The sequence below is a fragment of the Sturnus vulgaris genome, chromosome 3, assembly GCF_052056855.1.
Source record: "Sturnus vulgaris isolate bStuVul1 chromosome 3, bStuVul1.hap1, whole genome shotgun sequence".
Lineage (NCBI taxonomy): Eukaryota > Metazoa > Chordata > Aves > Passeriformes > Sturnidae > Sturnus > Sturnus vulgaris.
Window position 1 is genome coordinate 21,706,965 of NC_142245.1, and position 17,528 is coordinate 21,724,492.

General features: G+C 34.9%; 1 protein-coding gene across 8 annotated transcripts in view; it reads left to right on the forward strand.

Moving 5' to 3' along the window:
• The window catches only part of USH2A (usherin), a 368,811-nt gene that overhangs the window by 40,382 nt on the left and 310,901 nt on the right, over window positions 1-17,528 (forward strand). For all 8 annotated transcript variants that reach the window (XR_015802194.1, XM_088161172.1, XM_088161173.1 and 5 more), the window contains exons 9-11: window positions 959-1,052; window positions 7,990-8,185; window positions 8,966-9,096. Coding sequence is in view for 7 of the 8 variants with exons in the window: in XM_088161172.1 (XP_088017298.1) it covers window positions 959-1,052; window positions 7,990-8,185; window positions 8,966-9,096 (421 nt within the window). In the remaining variant the exon portion in view is untranslated. The remainder of the gene's footprint in view (window positions 1-958; window positions 1,053-7,989; window positions 8,186-8,965; window positions 9,097-17,528) is intronic.

The following is a 17,528-nucleotide window of genomic DNA, read 5'->3' on the forward strand; positions in this document are numbered from 1 at the left end:
GGCAATTTTAACAGTCAATGCAGAGCTTGTTCTTTGTTGTAGTTGGTGTTTTCCTTTCAAAATTGGGTAGCTGTCAGTAAAACTGTTGTATTATCTGTGACTGACAACTTTATTGTATATAATAAGTGTGCTGTCTTGTGAAAGGACTAATTATGCCTTGTAAATAATATGCAAATTTGGCAATGAAATAGTTTCCAAGAAGCATATGGTGCAAATTTGTAAGTATTGCTATTCCTGAAATTATTTTGGTAGTTTTCATTTTGAGAGAAAGCACCCTGTTAGAAGTCATGTTCACTTTAAATTTTTCTATCTTATGAATATATTTTGATTATTGATTTAGATGTATTATGATGATGCATTTACTAGAACAGCTTTATCTTGGTGATGATGTAACAGTAAAATAATTTCAGCTGTAGTTTGCAAAGCTATGCCACACCTCCAAAAGAGCAGCCCTTCAGGTAGAGTGGTATGGTTATTGACTATTAATTAAGACATATATAGATTTTATTTTAGTAAGAAATGGGCATTTTAACAGAGATAAAATGGGTTAAACTTCAAAATTATTCCTGACTTGGTTAAGATTTCTTGAAAAACTAGAGCCGCATGGGAAGTTTTAATATTGATGAATAATTGTAATTTATTTAATACAATTTTACATATTAATTTTACATATTGAAATACAATTTTCATTCTCTATCATATAAGGCAAGAGTAGCTCTACTTCATGCTGGTTTTTATTTTCTTGAAAAGCAATTGTTAATGCTTAAAAATATATTGAGTGAAGTAGTCTTTCGTAGTTTACTGCACCTAAGAACATTATCTTTGGTGAAATTTATTTGTTCTTAATGAAGAACCAGACTATGTAATACACAAAATTGACTTTGTGACTGTGTAATATATATTTGCACATAATGTGTTTTCATGTTTTAACTTTTGACACCACCTGTTGTTCTTTCAGGTGTAATTGCCATGGCCATGCTGATGATTGTGACACAGCTATGATACCATACAGGTGCCTGTGTGTCAAGGAAAGCTATACAGAAGGAAATAACGTGAGTCTCATCTTTGTCTGTCTGTGCCACCTATGAACAGCCTCAACACTGGGATTTCAGTCCTGGGAAAGAGTGTGTAAATGTGTGTGTTAATGTAGGCCTGTCTTTCAGATGGAAACTTTCTGTAGCAGATTTGCATCAGTTAAGGAAACAGAGGTATTCCACTCTCCACCCTCACCAAAATCCATTCCACCACAGACCATTAGGAGTTTCGTGTTCAGGGATTTGATTTCTTCTTAGAGATTATGCCACTTCCACAGACTAGGTGCAAATCTGAGATTAGACTGTTAGCATTTAATAAATTTATTTCAATTTATTAAAGATTTATTAAAGCTGATTATTAAAGATTTAATAAAGATGTGAGCATTTAATAAAGCTAGCGAGAGCCCTGTAGGGTGAATGTACTACTCCATGGTAATTTTAGTCTGCTCCTATGGACTCCAGACGATTTAAATAGGTGGAATGCAGTAGGCAAAATCCTGGCGTCCAGCTTCCAATTTAGTTTCATTTGAAAGGAAACAATTCAAGTGGTCCATAATGTAATCCAAAGCACCATAAATGCAAAATTATAATATTCATTTGTGATTCTAACAGTTTTATAATTCTTGGCTATGGAAGAACCAAAATGGGGTTACTGTAAGTCATGGTATTCTAGATAAAGATGTAGAGGAGAGCTCAATGATACCACTTCTCACTTATTTCATGCAGCCTTTGGTTTTCTTGGAAGTGGTTCACATACAACTTAACAAAAACAGAACCATGATGTATGAGTAAAAAAAACTTGCTCAGAGAAAAGATTCCCTAGATTAATTATTTATCTCAAAAGAAAAAAAAAAAAGGTAAAGAAGCTGAGGTTAAGAAAGAATGAGTTACATCAAAGGAATGAATCCCTCAATCTTACTGAGTGTTAGATTTCCATTGTGAGTACATGTTGTTTTCCTTGCTACATTTATGCTTTTTGGAAATAGCCTTTCTAAAAATTAAGGAAGGATTATGTAGAATAGCAACAGCAATAGCAAAGGGGAGACTAATCACACATCAAGAAAACCCCCAAGCAGTCTGTGCTTGCTGGAACAGAGTGAGGAGAAGTAATTTTGGATAAAGTGCTCATGGTGGTGTGAAAGATCTTTGTAAAATTTCATAGGGGATCTAAGTTTTCTCACTTCTTAAGCAGAAGCGTAGGATCTACAGTCTAAATGGGACTTGGAACAGGAATATCAAGTTTTTGGATGGGTCAAATTAGAAAAAAAATTCAAGCTGACAGTGTCCCTTTAATTAGAACACACATTGTGAAATGTTACTTTGTAAGGATTAATTATAAATATTTAATAAGATCTGGAAGTTCACCAAGCACTCTTGCAAGACTTATGCTACCTTGTGAAAACAAACCAAATACATTTTAATGATGTATCTGCCTTATCAGATATTTCCTGTCAATGTTAATGGGTTGTTCCACTGAGTGTCACACATCTTTGATTTGGCATATATGCATTGTAACTATAATTCAAGTGCTTGAATTAGCTTTATTAATTCAGAGTACAATAAGGATGTTGTTTAATTATTTTTCTCATTCTTTAATAACCATGTCAGTATCTATTAAATATGAAATAAAATAGCAGTAATAAAATATAATTAGTATTTGGAAGTATATCACTAATTACTTCGAATTTTATCAAAGGTTTACATGGAATCCAAACAACTTAAAAATATTTTTTGGAGTTGTGTTTTTTTTTCTTTTTTTTTTTTTTTTTTTTTTTTGGTAAGGCTAACACTTAAAACAAAAATCCATCCTGATTTTTGACTATCACTGGCAGTGATAAAACTCTGTCTGATAGATTTGCACTTGTTTCTTTGGCTCCCATCACAGTGAATTAGGAACTGTAAAAAAAATTTTTTTTTTGTTTTTTTTTGTTTTAGTAAGCATTTGATGCAGAAAGTTTCCAAATATAACTTTTTTGGTAGAGAAAAAGAAAATATTTTGGAGAAGAAATAGCATTATCAGCAAGCAGTCTTTTTCTAAGTTCTGTGCTAACAGTAGGCCACCACAGATGAAGGGCTTCAAGAAATTTTTTGGCTTTAGGGTGGGTTTTTTCAATATCTCGTACTAGAAATCAGAGATCCTTGAAAAGTTTTTTACATATGGCAGAGTATGTCCTTGTCAGGTTTACACTTAATACAGCTAAAATTACTATCTTGAATTTATCTGGCATATACATCTGGCTAGCTGTTGTGCAGCATAACAATACCAGAAATGAAAAATCTGCAGCAATTCCAGAAATGAAAAATCTGCATAACTATTAGAAATAGAAATCTTAGTTTATGTATTTGCATCACTGTGTTATGAAATCTGACATAACAAATATCTTTTTTTTTTTCCTGAGTTCCATTTTGGTGAAGGATGATGATGAAATATGTTGCTATGAAATCTGACATGATGGGAAGAAGGGGTTGCTTAAGAATGATTTGCAAATGTTGAGGAGACAGATTGTGGAAAAAGAGGAAATTAATCCTCACAAAGTTTGTCTCTCATTTTATGACAAAAATGTCCAGCTTCTTCATTTACAAATTGTTCTCTGAATACCTTGGGTTCAGCTTTGGGAGATAGCTCTGCCTTTTACAAATGGAAACTGAGGGGCTGAGAGTGGAGTCCAGATTTTGGTAACATTTGTATGCAAAGATTAATTTTTAGACTCGAGTAAAAGAATGTTCAAAAACTTTGCAAGCTGTCACATGATGAGCTGGAAACAGCCCGTGAAAGAACAAGACAGTCAACCAAGGTTAGCCTTACATTGCAACCTCAGAGCCTCATTTAAATCAATCATACAGGACTTAATAAATGGCAAAATATATAGGAATAATTATAGAAATCATAATAGAAAAGAAAGTTGAATATAAATAAAGCCACTCTGATAAATGCTTGAGAAGATATGAATGGAAGTGAGAGACTGACTGGCTGCAGTAAAGGATTCAAGTGTTCAGAGTTTTCCATAATGGTTTTAAACATCCGAGGTCTGAAAACTGGATATGGCATGTGTTGATTTATAAGAATTGAATAAATAAGACTTTTTATATTGTTACAGAAGAATATATGTAAACCTTAGTTAAAGGTCAGTCTATATCATGTTAGATGTTGGAATTGTTCATAAATAGTACATGAGGCGCTGTAAATATTAGCTACATTATTCTCAATAACAAAGAGTTCTCACTTGGAGAAACAAGTAAGCCAGGAAAAAATGCACTTTTTGGTACAAGGAGCATTGGGATGGAAACCCATAAGACACCTTTCATTTCTATTCTGTCTTCCTTGGTCCCTTGGAGTCACTTAGTGTTCTAATTTTGGTTGTGGATTTTTTTTCTTCCCCTAGTAAAACCTGGCTTTTAAGTCTAAAAGCTCTTTGATCATTGGGGAGTTCACAAGAGACAGATGTAGCTCACGTGTAGTCTTGGTGGATATTCAAATACTGTAGTGAGGGTGCTGGTAAAAGCCATGAGGAAAATTAAGACTTTGGAGCATGGCAAAGCTATTTGGAATAGATATTCCCTAGAAGCTATATTTATTTGGCTAAGGAAACGGAATGGAGTGAAAGCATAGTGGATGGATACAGAAGGGGATCTGGTAGGAAGGAAAAGATTGTATATGATTAATTATCCCATTACAGTCAACACTTACAGGGCAGCATAAATAAACATGGGTGTTATACATAATGGAGCTTTTCAAAGACAAGTCAGCATTTCAAAATGCCTGAGAAGGTGGCATTCTAACCTTGCTGTCACTTCATCAGATTTTAAAATTGTGTACTTTTGATAACGTGTATTACAGAAGCATATGTATAATTATTATTGGTGTGTATGTATATTGCTTATTGCAACTGAACTTCCAGGATGGGCTGCAAACTTCTACATAGGTTACAAAATGGAAAAAAGGAATTAATTCGAGTTAAAATTTTATCTATCTATCTATCTATCTATCTATCTATCTATCTATCTATCTATCTATCTATCTCTAAAAGAATGCCACTGAGAGGCAAGCAGCAGGATACTTAAAAAGTGTTGGAATAGAAGGTTCTTGTTAGTCATGAATGATTGCAAGTTTTAAAGTATTGTTACTGTTGCTGTCTGAAGTATTTCTTTGGATATTTGTTGACTATTTCTTCAGAGGCACTGTCCTCAGAATTCTTAGGGCATAAAAATGGACTTGGTGCATGAAGGCTTTGGCTCAGCTCACTGCTGGTCTTTCCATAAGTATGCTGGATTCAGGAATTTTGAAGTTAAATTTTTAACAATAATTTTAGTAAAAAAAAAAAATCTTGAATTCATTGTTGGAAATCAGTTTTTAATCACAGTTTTAGATTAACAAATTGGGCCAAGTTAGGCTTGGTATTTTGGCCACCTGGCTCCATGTGATGTTCTCTCAGAAAACTTTTCATAGATGGTGAGAAGGTCAGATACTATGTATCAAGAAGGCATGTTTGTTATTGGCTGTGGGGTAAACCATATATTTAAGATGTTTTCTCATGGGCCTAGATGTAACTGAGAATAAGGACATCTGCATGTTTCTGGGTGTTACAGTTACAGAGAAATGTTGGTTTTGTTAAGCATTAATATCCTTTGTAAATCTACTGCTAGAATTTGCCATAGTGTTTTGGAAATTTTATGTGGAAATTTTACAAATCTATGCCATTTTACATGTGGTAGGCAAGAACCAAATCTCTCGATTTGTAATTCTCAACTACCATGTTTTGGACAAATGCGGAGTTTAGATTTAGTGAATGCAGATTTGAAGATGGCAACAATGTACACCATAGTACTACCAAACATGAAAGTTCAGCCCTGGAGGTCTGGAAGTTAAAAGCAATTCTTTACCTAATACAGGTGTGACAAACAGCAGGGTGAAGTTGGGGATCCAGTGCCCATTTTTATTGCATGCATGTGTGACAACTGCTAGAAAAACAAACGTTTCACACTCATTGCCAACTTCTGAATGACGTCTTTTTGCCACGGAGGTTGTAGATGGGGGGAGTCAATCTCTTCTCCCAGGTAACAAGTGATGGAACAAGAGGAAATAATCCCAAGTTGGGCTAGAGAAGGTTAGATTGGATATTAGGAAAAATTTCTTCAGTGAAAGGGTTGCCAGGGATTGGAACAGGCTATGCAGGTATCACTGTCCCTGGAAATCTTTGAAAGCGTGTAGATGTGACTTTCAGGGATGTGGTTTAGTGGTGAACCTGGCAGTGTAGGGTTAATAGTTGAACTTGATGATCTTAAAGATCTTTTCCAAATTTAGTAATTCTATGATTCTTAAAAGTATTGCCAAAGTTTTAAAAGTCACAGAACAAGAGGTGTTTCAGAGGCTCCTTGCTATGTAATCAGATGCCATCTTTTTCTCTCATACTCCTTCGTGCTTGTGTGTCATTTAACAATAGGTGCAAGCACAGGTGTGCATAAGTAACTGATCCAAGATTAAATCTGAAATGAGATGATGAATGCTTTCAGCTGCTGTGTGGCTGGCCATGCATAAATGGAAACTCAGGGCTGGCAGGTTGTTAGCTATTCCTGCACTGTTTTCCTTTCAAGGAGGACGTATTTCCATGGACATGCTGGGAGGAGGGAGCTGCATGAGCTGGATAGCTTGGCTGGTAGCTTGTTTCTTTGTTGTGCTTCCCAAGTTGTGCCATGCCTGAATAAACCCTCTTGTCTCATATTGTTGGGTGCTGATTTTTCTCAATGTGGAGAAAGAGGGGACATGGATGTAGATGAGGGAAGGACTTGAATAAGTTAGAGCTGTGTAACTTGCAAAGAGTTAGGGTCAAGGTGTTGCCCTTAGTGCACTCAAAGTGAGATAATCACAATTAGGCAGCAATTGCTCTGATAAACAAAGGCCAGAATTCAAGGTCTCAGGTGAAACCCTGCTAATTTTCATCCTGAATACTGCTTTTTTCTCTCACTGTGGTGACATTGTGTGTTTTTGGTTTGTTTTTAACAGATAAGAAAAAGGTGCAGTTATTATTGCTACCATATTCTTTACTTTTTATTTAGCATATTAAAACTAAATTTCAATAGATAAATACTTGTAATTTCATTTTCTCTCCCAAATGGCTTTTGCTGTAATTTGTGACTGGTCTGCAATTCTTGAACTGTCTTAAACTTATGATTTTTAATTCAGATTCTTTTACACAGAGACGATACTTTCCCAGCACCAGCAATGAGTGAAACAGTTTAGAAACTTCAGTACAGTTTCCTAGCTTTCAGTGTATAATTGATATAGACACACTAAAAAATAACAAATAATTATAATAATGCTTGGAATAACAACCATGAAGATAAGCATGCTTCTCAATATTGAGAGGGAACTTACCCAAAAAAGAAAATAGTTGCTCAAATACTTAACAGAAGCAACTTATTTTGAAGCATTTAAATTCCTTCTAAAAGACAGAAATTATGATGGCAATATATTTTGTTTCACTCACAAGGTCGAATGGTAGTAGTACAAACTACAGGTACTAGAATGTTAGAAATGAAAAGAACAGCCGTTGTTTAAAATGCATCCAAATGGGTGAATTAGGTAAATGTCTTTGTATCATAAACACAGCAAGCACCATTTTGCAAATTTAAAGGTTTAAGTGAATCAAAATCTCAGGACATTAGCCTGTGTCGAGTATCTAAATTCTTAAATTTTTGTTCTTCTGCCCAGCTTCCTTGGTTTTACTCTGTTTTTAAAGTGACTTAAAAAGATGAAAATAATAATGAACATTTTGTGTTTGTTATTTCCCTTTGTGCTTTCTCACTTTTTGTCTAAGCCCAATATTATTAACATTTAAATTGGGGAAAACACATAGAAAAAAACCACGAACATAGAGACAATAATAGTAAACTTGTGAGGTGAAGAAATATTGGTGTCTAAGGAGCAGCATTTTCTTCTATTTCTGATTTATTTCAGTGTGATCGCTGTTTGCCATTGTACAATGACAAGCCTTTTCGTCCAGGTGACCAAGTCCATGCCCATAATTGCAAACCTTGTCAGTGTTATGGCCATGCAGAAAGCTGCCACTATGACTTAGCAATGGACCCTTTTCCTCAGGAACACCACCGAGGTGGTGGTGGAGTGTGTGATAACTGTCAGCACAGCACAGCTGGTAAGTCAAAGAGAATGGACTGTTTATTTTGCACTTCCTTTTTGACTAAGTCTTGTGTCAGCTGAAATTAGTAATGCTCAATGGCTGACAGTCCAATAAATTCTCATGTATATGCATTTTTAAACTATTCAGATAGTGCAATAACAATAGTGATGTCAACTCTCAAACCATGGGAAAATACTGTAAAATTTAATCCAATCTTGTGTAAAAACTTTCATGCAAAACACATTCAAATGAATAATTAAAATATTTGGTTTCAAGGCTATTCCCATTACATGTGCTAGAGCATTTACATCCAAAATACAATCTTATTGGGCCAGTTTAGTAGACAACATCTAAAAAGGTTGTCAAATTTTGCTCTAATGTCATTTTCTTGCTTATTGAATAAATCTCTTTATTCAATGTAAGTAGTACATTTGAATACTTCTTTAAAAATTCTCTTATATTTCAGTTTTCTTGGCTTTATCTAGTAAAGATAAAAAAAAAAGTTTCACGTTGAGTTTTTCCAAAAAAATATATAGGCATTTGCATGGCACAGCTTTTATATAAGTGTGGTATTATATAACAGATGGAAGTTTAATGGAGTAAAACATAGTTTGTAACAGGTTCATTGTTTCATATGCTCTGGATCACTAAATTGGCAGGTAGAGATGAAAGGTGCATTAAAATGGACGTCCTGAAAATTATAGAATTCTCTCAAAGGAATAGTCTTTAATTTTGAATTATACAGCTAATTTTAATGAATTGGAAGCCATAATGCATAACCTTTCTTTCATGCAGGAAGGAACTGTGAGCTGTGCAAGGATTTCCATTACAGACAAGCAGGTGCAGATCCTTCAGCCATTGATGTTTGCAAACCCTGCAACTGTAATGCAACAGGCACCAAAAATCAGAGCCTCCTGTGTGATAATGTAAGTAGCCTTCATAAAGGAAAAGGAGAAAACATTTCAGTCAGCTGGATAGACAGCCATAAGATTTTACAAAGTATATTCAGATGGTAGCTAGTCTATAAAAATGCTTAAGTTCATCCTTTTCGAAATGATAATTGACTTACATCAGACATTTGAAAGCTGAGAAAACAGAGAGGAATTTGAGATGTACTGCTGAAGAGTTACTCATCTAGATCAGCAGCAGACATAAAAGATGCTGTATGAATAGTAGTCTTGGGATGCTGCCTCTGCACTCAGTAATGTTAAAACATCTAGATTTTGAGTGTTTTTGAAAGTCTTGGTACTGTCTTAAAGTTACTAAAACGTTTTGAAAATTCAGGCAATAAGCTGAGCCTGAAATTGAACTAAAATTAAGCTACTTTTCCCTATAATAAGACAAGGATTGATCTCCCTTTTAATTTATAAAGCCCATTAAAAATAAAAGAAACCCGCAAAGTGATGCTGGAAAAAGAACACCGTCAGCTGTGCTTTTAAAGCCAATGGACCTCGTTGTCAGGCAAGCTGTCTAGTCCAATAATAAATCTATCTGTAACTTTTAAAACATGCATGTTAGGAAAAAAAAACAGGAAAAGCAATTAAAATTTCGAACATATGCTGAAGATACATTGTGCTTTGTGTTCTATTCACATGTGTCCTGTCCTCTGCCAAAATCTAAATTTTGTTAGGAATAGGGAAGAAAATAATTGTTTTGAAATTTATTTTAAAGGTACAACTTATTCTGCAGGTAAATATGATAGAACTACTTCAGCTTGTTGCCACTTTTCCTATCTCTTTTTTCAACACTTCTATTTGTAAAGTAATCTCTGGCTTTTTTCATCATACGTCTCTTGTCACTGAATTTTACTTAACAGTGAACTCTTGTGGATCCTATTGTATTTTCATCCTCAGTTACCATCAGAGAGCTACAGATACGTGCCCAGTTTGACTCAGTGCACCTCACAGGACTCATGCATTGGTACATACTCTGTGTGACATGCACATTTAGCAAAAGATGTTTTTTAGAATAGTCTGCTGTATTAAAAAGATAAATTATTTTATAATTTTCAGTCTTCTGAAGTAACATACACGGGCAGTAACACAGAAGTGGAATTTTAAAAAGCCTGCAAAACACAGGTATCATGTTAGGACTATTTTTCAAGACGTAGGTGGAATGAAAGCAAATATTAATTTATCTACCCAGGGTGGTGAAATGTTGACCTAAATCAGCTTAAACTGTGATTAATAATCAGAGGAATAGTAGTTTACAAAAATCAGTGCTTTATACTTAAATATACAAGAATGTTGATGATGCCTGGCCATGATAGTTTGAACAGGGAGATAAAATGGGAGAAATAGGGGAGACGCTATTGCTCAATAAAGCATCAATTGCTGCAGTAGAAACAGAGCAAGGAGAAATGATTGAGAGGCATTAAAGAATAGATTAATAAGGCTGAGGACTAAAGGCTGAAATGAATTACATGAAATAGGAAGGCATCATTGGAGGAAATGTTTCCAAATTTGACCTGTGGAAGATGGAATCATAAGGAATAAGGACCCTACTCATGAAAATTAATTGTCACATCACATTGATAATTTTCAAGGAAATTTGCCAAAAATGAGACAGAATACACTTTTACTGCATAACTCATCGCTTTTTTCAGATCATCAACATTTTTTTCTTTTTGCAAAGTGCCACTTTAGTCACTAAGTTCCAAGAGGTACAGAGTTCCAAAATTAATCCATTGAATCAGAAAACAATCTAGTCTATTGAATCACACAGAAAGAGCATTCACTCATCAAATGAAGTATTATTCATGCTGATAGTTTGCAAGATGTGTAGAAGAGTTGACTGCAACACAGTTGCTCCTGTCTCAGTTCTTTGGACTGATCATGAAAACTTTATGCCTCTTCTGTTATCTATTGTTATCTATTCTCCCTTGGTGAGAAATGCATGTAGGTATGGAGAATTTCTCCCTTGCAGCATTTCTCACTTCTCATACATCTGAAGATTACGTCCCCTTACAGATCAGTGTGTAACTTCCTTTGTACTTTAAAGTACAAATTAACATAGTAAAACTTCAAAATTGTGTCTTTATGGCTTACAGTAACAAGCAGAATTTTAGAGAAGTGGTGTAGCAGTGCATCCACAAGCAATTTATTAGATGTTTTTGCAGAGTGACATTTTCCTTTGAGACTGGTGAGTACATGTGAGAATTGCTGCAGCCTGATAAAATTTGTCCACTCTGTGCTGTTATTGATGTTTAGTCATTGTAGAAAAGATGGTTGCATTGTCTTTGTGAGCATTTGTCATGAAATATTTCAAACAATCAGAAAGTCCAGATGAACTGTTAGAGGCGCTTGAGTCTTAGGAGAGTGAAAGAAGAATTGGCTGCCTTCCTCCATTCTCCCTAACTATTCACACGTGAGAAAGTCCTGCTAGAATACTGCTGACGTGATCATTCTTGCTCTAGTTGGAGATTAATGTTTTCTGGCCCTCATACCAAAATCCTTTACTCATTTTCATGTGCTGCTTTTTACCCAGACTGCTCTACAAATGCTTACATATTCTATCAGACATGGCAGCTTGTTGTCCTTTTGTGATTCTTTGTTATACCAAGTCATATATAATGCTGGGGGGGAAAAGCACTTTTTTCCTGGGCATTTGTTATTAGGCAAACCTGAAACTATTGTTTTTACCTAGTCTTTGGAAGTAACATTCTGATCTCAGTGAATTTAGTTATCTTTCTTTACTCAGCTTTTGCTGATTTTTAAAAGTTTATCCGCAACATCCAAATAAATATGTATCATGTACTTCTTGTTGTGAGGAAGCTGTATTTTACTGTAGAGGATACTGTTCAGAGTTGCAAAGACTTAATTTTCTTCTGTCAAGGTGGCAGCTGTATTGTCTCATCTTAGAGGAAAACTCTAAGGCAAGAAAATTAAAAAAATATTTGTTACTGTTTTCTCTGAAGAGTCACATGAAAGTAGATCCAGTGCTACTGACTCTCTGAACAGACTTCAGATGGTTGGTGGATGAAAGTTACTTCAGAAAGGTGAAATCTGCCCACTCCCTAAATACTATTTTTAAAAAATTATATGTATATATATATATATGCATAAAATGAAAATAGTATTTCTATTTTCACTTCTGAGTTAATTATTTTATCTAAAATTAGAAATGGAAATTAGCATTTCCATTTCCGTTTATCCATCTACATGGATTTCAACCCGTTTATTGTGATTGACAATAAATAAATTGAATATGTGTTGCAAGGAAAAGAACATAGGTTAAAGCAGTTAATTAAGGGGGTTTCAGTCAACAGATATACCAAAGAGAATAAGGAATGTAAAGGATGCAAATGCGTCAATAAAAAATTTTGTGGATAGTGGAGTCCATAAAAAAATCAAGTTATCAAATGCTGTGTGTATTCTGAATCCTGGGTTTCCCTTAATGGAAGCCCTTTAACCTTATTGCTAAAATGAGGGAAAATGAGCTTTTTTATGTTCAGTGGCTTTATTTCAGATGGGTTCTATAAAGTGGAAATGCTGGTTTTCTGTGAGAGTTTATTTGTGAGATTTAGTCCACTCCCACCCCTCGGAGTGTTGTGGGCAGAGGGTAAATGCCTCATTTTATGTTTTGAGCAGAAGTAGTAGAAAGCTACTGACTTTTGAAAGTCATCATACGTGATGACAAGAAGAGATACCAGGGGAGTGCAAAGGAACTTCATTATTGCTGCTTATTCAATTTTCAGTTCCCAAAGCCGACATGCCGAGAATACTCTCAGGTATTTGGTGTCAGACCATTAACCTATGTGTGTGAGCCAGCACACTGTACTGTTCTCATTTCCTAAACTGGAGAAAAGGAAAAGAAAATAAGAGTCCTCAACCTCCTTGCTCCCCTTTCTTGAGACTGCAGACAACTGGATGCTGGAGTCCTTGCCAGATTTGCATCAAGTAAGAAGATAGTGAGAAATATATGATTAGCATTTATATCAGAAGGGCAGAATGTTGAGAGTGGTACCAATCAGTTGCAAAATTGTTGATGGCAGGATGAAAAGAAAGAATTTCATGCCAGTCCTAAATATACCTCTGAGTCTTGCAATGCCCTGAAACTTGCAGTGGGTCAAGGGAAGGTGCTTCTGCTGTGGTAGAGAGTATTAGTAATGACTTGGCCAATTATAAAATGTTTTTCTTTTTTTTTGTCAGGTGTTTTGGGCTTCAAAACCAGAAGTTAACTTCGGAAAAAGAAATTTCAAGTGTCAGCTTTATTTGTTTTATTTAGCAAGATCCAGCCTCATAATGCATTTATTGTCCAGAATTGGAGAAACTTTCTGATTGTGTTTTTGACACTATGTTGCTTCTGTTACAGACACCAAAGAATAGTCATTTGAAATTACAAGCCTATCCAAGGGGAAGGAGTTGATTTTAACTTTCAGAAAGGCTTAGGCAAATTATGTTTCCAGCAAACTGCATTTTGTAATATAAGAATACGTATGGGCAACAAGAGTTTAAATAGAAGTTCTATTTCTGATACTATGATATGTACATGTTGAATATCTACTAGGTGAACCCCGTGGCTAAGCAGTTTGCTGGATTCTAATGAACAATTAATTCTTTGGAATGTCACCCTTTGTCCTGGGTGCTTAAATCTCTTTTTAAGCCCGTGTATCTATCAGTCCAGTAACAGGACACTGGAAGGGTTGCTTTGAATTTATCATTCAAGATGTAACGTGTTAAAGTGTCCCCCAGTTAAAGAGTGGTATCACAAGAGTCTAAAGCAGGTGAACTGCTCCGTATACCTAAAATTCAGAAACATTAAGTAGTTGGATTCCTGATTGAGGATGAGTGCAGCTGTGGTTTATGCAGGAGAAGGTTTCTGGCATATCTTTTGTAACTGTTTACATTCAAGGATATAGGAATAATGTGTATTTTGTATGTAAATTATAAATGACACAAGGGATGCTTGTGAACTCGGCATCAGTGATTTTCTGTGTCAAATAGCAATTGCAATTATGAGGCCCCAAGACACACCACCACTTGATAGTAATGCTCAACCAGGTTAATTTTCAGAGTGAACAATCCAGACAGATATTTTCTCTCAGTGATTTAGTACCAAGATGGTCATGTTAATACACAGGCTGTTTATGTCTGCTGATTGTTTGGGTCAGAACCAGGCTTCTCAGGCATAAGTAACAGGAGCACAGATTGCTTTCTGCTCTTCTGTAACCAGCATTGGTTATAGAAAATTGAAATATTTTTCTTTAAATGGCATATAACATTTGAATCGGGATAGAGGCAAAGTTTAATATTTCCAGTGAACAACTGGTGAAATTCTGGTTAACATAACATTTAAATATTCATTGCTACCAATATTTTCAATGACACCATGGTTTCCAGAGTAAGCTAGATTTACAGAAATAATAATAATAACAAAAATAGCCTCTTTCCTTTGTAATTCACTTGTATTTTTATGTGGTTATTGAAATGGCTTGTTTTCCCCATTTTGATGTAGATTTCCGTGTTATAACCTGTGATACACCTATTCCTGCAGCATTATAAATATTTATCAGCTTGCTCAACTTCTTTGAAACAGTATTCATTGCCATGCATTTCACAGATTATTTTGGTGCTTCTCTGTCCGTATAGAGAAGTTCAAGATACTGTTTTTCTATATTTGTCATTTTTAGATCAAATTCTCCCCAGACTAAGCCCAAATATTCTTTTTACAGGGAGATCTGCAAATAGTTTTTTTGGCTGGCTCCTGGATAAGATTTGAATTTTTTAGTTTGCCATGCATTTCTCCCTTATTTGAAGAGTTATATTTATTCTTCAAGCATATTTTTTTCTTACCCTGTTGTGAATGTTTGGGGATGTACATTTTCTACAAGTGCATGTGATGAAAATTACTGCTTCTTGTAATAGCTTGACACAAAAATATGCTGGAGATCCTGGTATCCTTTGCTGCTTTTAGCACTTAGTAGTCTACATGTTTCACTTGTGGCATCTGGAAATACCTACCCTTTGCTCACAATTAGCAATGGGTTTCCAGATATTCAGGAACAGAACAGCTCTGCCGTATGAAATGAGACTAATCTAGCACAGGCTCTTCTCTGATTACCAGAAGCATGATTCTGCTGTAATGTGCTTTTCTAGATTTCAGCTATTTATTGGTTTAGGGCTACCTGAGCTAAACTCAGGAGTAGTACTCATCTGAGTAGCCACATGTTTGGTGTCCACATATGGAATTAATCTAATTAATTTTTTGGGGCAAGTAATTCCTTTAAGTTTGCTTTCTTAGAATTTCCTGGCTATTCTATCTTATAACTTGAGGGGAAAAAAAAAAAATTCCTTCTATAAGGCACTCCTGATTTTGTAGCCATGTATTCTCTTCATTTCGGTCCTTTATTTCCAAACTGTAGTCTTTAGTTTCTTCTCTTTTGTATCTTTGCTTATTCTACTCGCTCTGTGACCCCTTTTATTTTAGGGAGGGTAACCAGATATACAAATTCTGTAAAATGTTGATACAAAACAGATTTTTTTAGACAGAATGAGATTTCCTGTGTAATTTTCAGTTCTTTTATTGATAATCACAGTATTCTTTTTGCCTTTTTAACTGCTTCAGAGCTTCCAAATGACTTGTAGGGGAAATGGAGCAGCTTTAACAGCTTCTTTCTTGAGTGGTAATAGCTAATTTTGGATGTATCACTGTCTACCTATAGTCAGTGTTGGTTTTCCCCAGGCATTAAGTTTTTACTTCTTGATGTAGAAATTAATTTGACTTTTTGATCATCCATTTGGTTCAGTGTATGTGATCTATTCTATTCTTTCTATTCTATTTGGTTCAGTGTATATGTGATATATTAAGATGTTGCTGACTTAAAGAAATGCAGTAGTATCATGTAGCATGATTTTCCTTTGGGGAAAAAGTACCAATCTTTTCCAATATATCATCTTAATTTCTAATAGAATGTAGAATATTGATACAAAAAACCTACTAGAATGTAGATCTCAGAAACTTCCTTTTAAGGAGATTGATGTAATTTTATTCCTTTTTTACTGGTGTTGATTTCAGCAATTATTATCTATTTCAGTAATTTTATATTTTGTTTAATCTAGAGCTTTAGTTTCATGTGTAGTCACTTTTCAACAGATGAGATTTTGCTAAAATATTTCTCTTCTGACTTCTTTGGTTTTAAATCAGTCTTAAAAATCATTCCTGATATAGAAGGGTAGCACTCTTTCACTGTGCAGAGCTGTGGAAGACTTCTTTTGCGATCTCTGTTGTGGTTCTCTTTCCTGAATGCTACACATAATCATAAAAGCATTAGTTGGTCATCTTCTCTCCTCAAAGCAGAATTGTTGTCAGTGCTATATCCAGTCAGTCATGATTTTGTCTGGGTAAATCTTGATACCTCTGGGAATAGAGATTCCATATCCCCTTTGGACAGCCTGTTACTGATGCTTCACTTCTCTTTTAGTGAAAAGTTCCAATGCCCACTCTGAATCTCCTGATCATACCACTTAATTATTTCTTGACCTGATTCTCTGGCAGTTTTCCTTTGTTTCTGACATTCAAGTTTTTTTTTCCTTCATGCTTTAGGTGTGTTACTTGTTAAATGGTCATTTTTGTGTTGCCTTATTCTGCTTTTAAAATTTGGTGGTGGTTATCCTCACTTATTTAGCTATCCTATTTTGATCTTTCTTTCACTTATTGAAGATTACATTTTGTATGCAACGCTTTACTTCCTGTGGTAGCTTTTGGATTAAATTAAAAGTTTTTTTGGGTATGAGTTGACTGCTATTGTGTAACTTGTGTATGCTGTGATCACTAGCACAAGAATGTTTCTTTTGCAGTTAGGCATTAAACTGGGTATTTTTCTTCATTTAGGATTAAACTCAGAGTTGCTTTTCACATGTAAGTTCTCTGATGAATGGCTGGGATGCATGACTGGGTCTCTTATAATACACTAAATATCTAGATCAAATCCAGTCTAGAAGGGAATTGACTTGAAAATCCTTGTTGCTGTATTTTCTGCTATTGTGGTCTTTTAACTCTTCTCATACTTGCTGTTGTCCTGCCTTTAAATATCTACATCTTCGTGAAAAATAAGGCTGATACATCAGTAATAGATCTCTATCAAGAAGTCATATTAAAGAGATTTTATGGACTACAGAATCCTTTTATGAGGAAAGGGTAGGAGTATATGCTTCTCTAACTTCGATTCAATATTTCCTGCACTGAGAATTTGCTATTAAATTTTAAAATACTCTATTTTGTATTAATAAAGCTTAGAGCTTCATTTTAGGTTTGAGGGTGTGATGATAGTATTTACATGGAACTTGCCAGTAGCGTTGTCTCTTCTGTTGTTTCAGCTTGGCTTGACTCATGGATTAAAGATGAAAAAGGCAGCTGT